Source organism: Lactuca serriola, chromosome 6, assembly GCF_051521515.1.
Source record: "Lactuca serriola cultivar US96UC23 chromosome 6, Lser_US96UC23_V15, whole genome shotgun sequence".
In the NCBI taxonomy this organism is placed as follows: Eukaryota; Viridiplantae; Streptophyta; class Magnoliopsida; order Asterales; family Asteraceae; genus Lactuca; species Lactuca serriola.
This window is the reverse complement of record NC_136413.1, coordinates 177,328,398-177,337,651: the sequence shown is the minus strand read 5'-3', so window position 1 is coordinate 177,337,651 and position 9,254 is coordinate 177,328,398. Positions and strand designations below refer to the sequence as shown.

At 34.2% G+C, this 9,254-nt stretch overlaps 1 protein-coding gene across 1 annotated transcript; it reads left to right on the top strand.

Annotated features, from left to right (window-relative positions):
- Positions 1 to 4,724: 4,724 nt before the first annotated feature.
- LOC145057448 (stellacyanin-like) lies at positions 4,725 to 6,186 on the top strand. Its single transcript, XM_079005293.1, has 2 exons — positions 4,725 to 4,951; positions 5,622 to 6,186. The coding sequence occupies exons 1-2, from the start codon at positions 4,786 to 4,788 to the stop codon at positions 6,029 to 6,031; spliced, it is 576 nt and encodes a 191-aa protein (XP_078861419.1). The 5' UTR covers positions 4,725 to 4,785; the 3' UTR covers positions 6,032 to 6,186.
- Positions 6,187 to 9,254: the final 3,068 nt, after the last annotated feature.

Here is a 9,254-nt window from a genome sequence, read left to right as displayed (position 1 = left end):
GTGTTCCGCTAACGATTGTGTCGGATCGTGATAGTCGTTTCACCTCACGATTTTGGAAAAGTCTACAAGAGGAATTGGGTACCAAGTTGTGTTTAAGTACAGCTTACCATCCACAGACTGATGGTCAGAGCGAAAGAACGATACAAACACTTGAAGATATGCTGAGAGCGTGTACCTTGGAATTCCTAGGTAATTGGGATGAACATTTACCTTTGGTAGAATTTTCCTATAATAATAGTTTTCACTCGAGCATAAAGATGGCACCTTATCAAGCATTGTATGGAAAGAAGTGTCGTACGCCGTCTTGTTGGCTTGAGGCTGGGGAAAAGCAGTTTATGGGACCGGAGATAGTCCATCAAACGGCTGAAAAGTTGAAAATAATTAGGGAAAGAATGTTGGCAGCTCAGGATCGTCAAAAGAGTTACGCTGACAAAAAGCGAAGACCGATGACTTTTGAAGTTGGAGATTCGGTTTTGCTTAAAGTCTCGTCGTGGAAGGGACTTATAAGATTTGGTAAAAGGGGAAAGTTAAGTCCAAGGTTTATTGGACCGTTTAAAGTTCTTCAGAGGATTGGGAACCAAGCTTACAAGCTCGAACTACCAGAAGAACTGAATGGAATTCATAACACTTTTCATGTGTGTTACTTGAGGAAGTTCATGGGAGAAGTTCCCGACATAATTCCACTTTCGGAGTTGAGGATCGATGACAACAAAATGTTGATTGAGGAACCAGAGGCAATTGTTGACCGAAAGACTAAGAAATTGCGACGTAAGATGGTTGAGTTAGTGCTTGTCCGATGGAAACACGCGAATGGGTCGAATCTCACCTGGGAGACGGAGAGTGACATGATGAGTCGCTATCCGCATTTGTTTGCTGGTGTGTGATTCCGGGGACGGAATCATTCTAAGGTGGAGAGAATTGTAACGCCCGTCTTTCTGGGCTTGCCATTTTTAGCAATGTAATAGTCTATGTTAACCTTTGTAACCCCAATTTGAAATAATAAAAATGTATTATTTGTGAATTATGTGAATTATGTGATTTATGTGTTTATTTTTTTAATTATTATAATTTAATGAATTAAGAATAAAATAAGCGTCAAAATTAAAGTGTGAGATAAGCCCGATATCTTTGCATAAAGTTGTAGTGGTTGAAACAAGGATTCCGGAGATATAAGGAATGCCAAAATCCGAGTTATAACGAAGAAGTTATGACCTGTCGAAGTTTCGCGACAGAACCGGCACGACGTCGAGTGACGTAAAATATGAATTTAAGATAGAGCGATATTTAGCCTTAGCGATCTAAACGAAAGTTGTAGATTTCGTTAACCGAGAGCGTGCATAAAAGGAACGCCCAAATCTGACTTCGTATGAGGAAGTTATGATTTTTCTAAGTTTCGACTTAGCAGCATGCAACCCGAATACTCGATTTGAGATCGAGCGGTTTTTAGCCGAAACAATCTAAATGAGAATCGAAGATCTCGTTGTTAGTAGCAAAACGATGAAAAGTTAGGCGAGAACGGACGTCAGACGAAGAAGTTATGAATTTATAACGAAGTTTTTCTGTCCCGGCCTTCTAAAAATAAATAATAAAAAATAAAGTCAAAATTAGCCGACGGAGTCTAAATGAAAGTTGTAGAGTATGGTCTGACCTTCGCGTGGATATAAAGAACGTCGAAAACGGAGCTCGTATGCGAAAGTTACGCAATTTAGAAGTTCGACGAGTCAATTACGCCCCGCGTAATTTGAGTACGCCCCGCGTACTTAGTCGGATGCAACTTGTCTGACCAATACTCGAGTGCCACCAGTCGACGCATGCAGTGACGTCAAAGTACGCCCCGCGTAACCGAGTACGCCCCGCGTACTGAGTACGCCCTACGTAATTTGAGATTACGCCCCGCGTAATCCCAGACCCTCAGCCTATAAATAGAACTCGAAATCAGCCATTTTCTCTTGTTCAAACTCTTCCCTCTCTCTAAGTTTTTCCTCGATTTGCGTGCCAATCATATCCCGAAGCCCCAGTATCATTCCCGAGCCCCGAGGATCCCGAAGAGCGTTATTCCCGAGCCGAAGCTCTGCCCGCGAGGAGTTCGATTTTGGTGAAGATCTTCCAGATCTATCGAAGTATACTACTTCTGCAAGCCGTAGTGCTGCCCGATCATCTTCTGATCAAGTGAGTGTATAGTCCCTTTTCAATATGCGATATTATACAAGTAATCGTTAAACGTATTTAAGAATACGGGATGTGAGTGTGTAGTTATTTTCTCTCCAACGCAATATTATGAAGTATTTATTATAAAATACGTGCTACGTGTATATATTTTGTGGTTATATGTGTGAATATATATTCTCTACGAAATACGTGTTATGTGTGTATGCCTCATCTGTTTTGTGGAAGATGTTTTGATTAAAGCATGTTATACAGGTTTTTAAACAATGTATAAAAAGGTATATTTTTATCTACTAATATGTTGGGTAGAACATGGGTAGACAATTGGTGTGAAATAAACAGATGAGAGGCCTCGGTGTTATTGGTGTTATTCTAGTCATTCAGCAGAGTATGGATGACAACCACGGACTATTCTAGACTGTCCTGTGGAACACTAGCAGGCTCATTACCTGTAGGTGTTGTGAACGACGTGTTCACCGGTGTACTCTATCCCCCACATGGTTGCCTTTAGGGCATTTATTGTTGAGGAAGCCCCTCTGCAGTAATGTCCGTCCCGATGAAAATCCTGAAATAAGTTCCTTATAATAGACATTATTTTTAGGAACGTAAGGTGAGGATAACGGGAATGGGTAATCGGGTTTATTGTTGATTGTTGAAATTAAATATAATTATTGTGGGTTTGAAAACCCTATATGCTCAACAGGCTCCCAAGCCTGACCCACTCAGTTTAATTGTATTACAGGAAGTGGCGCAAAAGCTTAAGATGGGCGAATCATCAAGTTGTTTTTGTTTACAAGTCTGCATATGTATATATTTGTTGAATGACTTGTAATGTAATCGTTTATGCTTTATGATCTGTATCGGAACATGACATCCCGACTTTTGATTATGAAATGAAATCATGAAATGTTTTGATAAATATCTATTTTATCATGTTTTGTTTTTGGGAACAAATTCCGCATCTCTTTTAAAATCAAACGGATTTACTCTGAAAATGTTTTAAAAAGCATAAATGAAATCGGTCTTTTCTGGCCAAAATTTTGGGGATGTCACAGTCAACACCTTGCACAAAGAAACAAGTATTTGCTATCTCCACCAGCATCATCATCACCCCTAACAGCCTCCATCGGAAAACCCACCTACAAAGGATTAGTAAAATAAGGAAGTAGCCTTACCAGGAAAGAATAATCATGGAAAATCAGGAAGGAAGAATCAGGGCATGGTAATTTTTAATGCGAAATCAACAAAGGATTTAGAGTTCTTAAACTGAAAGCAGACGACGACAGATATGGAGGAGGAGATGAGCATTGGTGATGCATTAGAAACTTGCAAATCTAATTCTGGCGTCGAGTGTCTCAAGTAAGGCTGAATTCACTGGTGGGCTGCGACGAAACAGATCAGAACCAGATGATGGAGTGTTTCATGATCTTACCAGATCTACCTATGACCTACTGAAGCAATGTCGATGATGGTTGGAGGGGTCCAACGACAACAACAATGACGGTGGTTAAAGAGGTCCAGGTCGTCGGAAACTACTTGAAAGAGAAATATAAGAGATAGAGGTTGTCGTATTGATGGAGAGGAAGTGGATAGGGTGAGATTGAGGGAGACGAAGTTGACGGGGAAAGGGAATGGGAGGAGAGGGTGGGTTGGATATTGTTTTTTAATCTGAAAATGATAGACAAAATAAAATAAAATTGAAAAAAGAAATTATTGAGGGCAAAATAGTTATTTTATGTCAACATGGACGATCCAAGTAAAAAAATTTATATATGGACGGTCCAAATTAACTTTTTGAAAATAATGACGAAACATGATTTTTGACATCTTTACAAGGGACGATTTATATAATTTACTCCGTTTGATATTAAATTCGAAAAGAAAAACGTTAATGCATTGAGAAACAATCCTTTTACAAAAATAATTTTATCAAAATTTTAAACAACAAAATCTATAGGTACATTGATTTTAGAAGCAAGAGAAGTTGGTATGAATTCCAAACCAAGCAACCCTCCTACAACCTATGAGGAAAACTATTTCAACACACATAATTGATGGTTGATATGATATTAGAGATCACAAATTAACTATTTTTTTTTTAAATTAACTAACACAACATATAATATGTTTGGAAAAGATAATGTAAAATTTACTTCAATGAATCTGATTATCGGATTCACTTAACTAATTAAATGATCTTTTTTATATTACTTATATGTAAACATATAAACTCATATACATAAATTCTTATCGGTTGTTTACATTATAAAACCCAATAAGTTTCAACGAATCCAAAACTATCTATATTTAATTTGTTATCAACAATCAAAATTGATTGATTTTTTATAGAAGTAATATTTTTCTTGTACCCTATGAAACTTTGTACCTTTACAAGTGTCAAACTTTTTCTATAGGTACCAACCCACATAGTGACATAGTGAGTGAACCAACCCAAACCAAACCAAAGTACCAAACATCTCACTCACTCCACAAATTCCAAATCATTCCATTTTTACGCCTTATATAACTCATACCCCATCTCACTTCCATTAATCACATTCTCACAAAAGTCATTCAAAAAAATCACATTCTCAAAACACACACATACACACACACAAAATGGCAACATATGTCATCAAGATGGTGAGTTTGATGGCAATATTGAGTTGTATTACATTCACTTCCGCAAAAGTTTATACAGTTGGAGACTCAGGCGGTTGGGCGTTAAGTGTTGATTACACTGCTTGGACTAGTGACAAAACGTTCCTTGTGGGAGATAGTCTTTGTAAGATTTTGTTTCATTTTTATCCTTACAATAAAAAAATCATAGACATCAATGATATGAGTTAATCACATTCTTACCAAACTTCTTGAATTTTATCTCGTTTTTGTTTTTTTCAACAATTTTTTACCTCTAAGTACTAGGATATTAACCTATGATCATATACTTGGTGTTGGTCTTTGTTTCCATTTTGCCCCTACATTATGTATTTCATGTCAAAAGAGATTGACATAATCATATGGTGAAAACTAGTTATTAAAACGCATTTCATATTGCAAGTGATCACCAGCCTAGCTGGTTGTGATGCATCATGGGTTATAGGCCTCAGTGGGTGGGGTCAAGAGTTCTACTCTTGGCTGAGCACATTTGGGGGATTTTTGGTGGTGAGTGGTGGCCCGCCATGCATTCCTGATCCATCGGGTCGGGTTACCCTTTATTTGCCGGTTAAAAAAAAAACACATTTCATATTGATTTATAGATAGAAAAAAATGGTTTTATGACTTTATCATGGTAGGAATAAATCATCATCGGATCTCATTTTTTTTCTAGTTATTATATTTATTCAAATTGTCATCTCATCTCCATATAAAAGTAAACCGAACAAATTTATCTAACATCATGTCAACTGACATTCTACCCTATAACTAATAATTTCTTTATGTTTTTGACTTAGTGTTCAACTATGATAGTAGCCATACGGTGGATGAAGTGAGCTCCGACGACTACACCACCTGCAATGTCGGCAATTCCATCATGTCTTACAATTCCGGCACCACCACCATCACCCTAAACACCACCGGATCCCACTACTTCATCTGTGGTGTTGTCGGGCATTGCAGTGTTGGCATGAAGCTAACTGTCGATGTCACCGGTGCCGCCGGTGTCGGGAGCCCCTCTGCCGCCCCATCAGCTGTAACAGGCGATTCACCCACCGCCACGCCTTTTGGAACCACCCTTGCTCCTCCCACTGTCGCCGGAAGTACCAGTAATATTCCGGTGGAAAGTTCTTCGCCTGCCGTCTCCCCGTTTGCGGCTGCTATATTCAGTTTGGTTGCATTGATGTCGGTCTTGATTCTTGGTTGAGTGTGAATGCCAGGATTTAGTTCTCATTGTTTTTATTTTAGAATTTATTTTTAATGTATTTCGTATTGTGTATTTTATCATTTTGATTATTGACTTATTTCCTTTCAAAAAACTAGTCGATGCATTGTTAATTCAAGAAACTATTCATTTGGTCAGCTATCTTTTCGTCCACAACTTTAATCCGTTCATACTAATTTTTGGTTTAAAAAAAGTTAACCGAATTAAAATAGAATAAACAAAGTAATGTTAACAAAATTGATATATTTTTTTCTAAAGTTATTTATCGATGGATTTAAATTATATATATATATATATATATATATATATATATATATATATATATATATATATATATATATATATATATATAGGGTTATGTTATTTTGTTTTCACTATCTATTGTGTGCATGTATGATTGATTCTGAACCAATAATTTTAGTTATTTTAAGAAAGTAATTAATGCATATTACATGTTGAATATATAATGGATATTAATTACATCCTCAGCATTTAATATGCATTAATTGCTTTCTTAAAATAACTAAATGATTGGTCGAGAATCAATCATACATGCATACAATAAATAGTGAAAACAAAATAACCTAAACCTCTATATATATATATATATATATATATATATATATATATATATATATATATATATATATATATATATATATATATATATATATATAGAGAGAGAGAGAGAGAGAGAGAGAGAGAGAGAGAAAAGTAAGTGTGTTGAAGAAAGAGAGAATATACGTGACAAACAAAAATTGCAATGTATTTTTTGTTTTTGATTTTGCTACACACATACACACAAATATAGTCACATCGCATGCAAACACATAACCATAAACACATACATATCTATAGTATTTTATTATATTGTATTTTGAAAACCCCACTAACCGTAGAAAACATACAAATAACTATAAATAAAAACATATATTGGTACAAAAACATAAATATTTAAAAGAAACTAATCTTTATATGTTTTCACAGCCTAAATACATGAAAACTGTATGTGAAAAAAATATAAAACAAGTCAAAAGATTTTAAAAGAAAAATATTTATAAAAACAAATATATAAAAATAGTAATTCTATAAAAAAAAAACCTTCAATTTAAAAAACATAGTTGTAACAAAATTAAAATGTTGTAGAATTAAAAAAAAAAAATGTAGTTTGGCAAAATTCAGGAAATTTTAAAAAAAAGGGGGCCAATAATGAAAAAAAATTTAATCCGGATCAGGCTGTTACGGTCCAAAATCGATTTTTATTTAGAAAGAAAAAAAAAAAAGGACTATTTCTTTAGTTTTTCTCACATAGGAATAATTTCTGTCTATTTGAAACTATAGGGATCAAAAAGAAATAAAACATTGTAGACCATGTGTAACTATCTTTTTGGTAAATGTTAATGTATATAATGTTTTTAACCACATGAAAGGAATAGAATTGTTTAGTTGTGAAATACTTTCGAGACACATTTTCTTCTAAAAAATTGTTTGGTTTTTGTTAGAAAAAAAGAGATGAACAGATTGTTTGGATTCTCTGAAAGTCGTGAATCACTATCAAATTGAAGTATTTCGATGGTACAGATCGAACACTCAATTGGATGAAATTCAGAGATACGAAATCAGAGAATGTATGTGAAATGTTCTTCGAAAGATCTACCAGAAAAATGGCCAAAACGGCTAATATGATTTCTGTCTGAAAATTGTCATTAGACAGTTACAAACTGGCATAAAAAACTACTAAACCTATCATTAAACGGATCTCAGGGAAAAACGGTCAACTTTCTAAAAATAAGACCCCGCTCCCAGTGGCGTTGCCCCCGGACCCCGTTCGTTTAGGGGTTTCACCCCTAAATAACAATGTACTTTGAATCTTGAAAAACTTGAACAAGTGTGCACTCCTACACCATCCTAACTTGTTCAATATTCAACAAGATCACTTTTGGTCAACAAATTTAATTCTATTACACTTAAATAATATTGATGTTAGCTTAAAGAAATTAATTGCCACCCAAACATTATCATTGAAATAAAACTAATAGTCGTCTCCTCTCCGCATTGCGTTAGACACTTCAATGTACTTTTCACCATAATACTGTATTTCCGTAAACAATATTGTCAATCAACATACTTCTTGAAAATGTACCAATTGTTACAATACACTCAAAAAATTTATTTCTTATGTACAAAGTTATGAACATTCTTATATATATATATATATATATATATATATATATATATATATATATATATATATATATATATATATATATTATTATAAGTACATAACATAAAATAGAAACAAATACGATAATAACTATTATTATAAGTACTATAGTTATAAGATAATGATGCCGATAAAAATAGTAATTGATAGATAGTTCCATTTTTTCCAAAAACGAATTGGAGTTATTCGTTCATATTGGTAATGGATGACAAATCATCCAAATAGCTTCGAAATTTGATCAAATGGATCGAGATTCATATTCCTTTCCACCATTTTCCTTGAACCAAACACTACGTCAAACGCCATATACACTAAAGTTGGATATAAAGCTTTGATGCATTTGACTAACTATTTAAGTTCATATTCAACTTTTATTTCAATAACACCTTGTAAACTACTTTTACTACGGAATTTAAAGATGATTTGATGAATTAGATCATTATTTAGTCCATTTTGATGGTTGAATGAAAACTAAAAAGTAGGAGGAGGTATAAATTGAATGGGGAGCAAATATGTTAGGTTGCTTGGATGTGGTGATGACTGATGATTCCTCTTTTGGGATGCCTACGCTAGCTTTTATTTTTGTATTAGAAAAAAAAAAAAAACACAAAGAAAATAATATAAATTAATTTAAATAAAAAAAAAAGGAAGAACGTGGATAGTAAACTACCTTGGTAGGGTAATCGGTATACTTTTCTTCACTTGTCTCCTCCTCTCTCTACTCTACACTCTTCATATCAATCCTTTACATCTTTAGGAGGTGATGCATTTATTCTTTTTGTACAAATCCCATTTTAATAATCAATTAAACATCAAGCCTCTATATTGTTTAAGACCCGATTATTTCTTTGTTGAAAAGTATTATTATTATAGAGAAACAAGAACATGGTGATGTGCTAGAAAATGTGTCTTATGACATCAACATGAGATGGATAAGATAAAAACGGTGTTCTTTATCTTTATTTATCATCTCCTCATCAA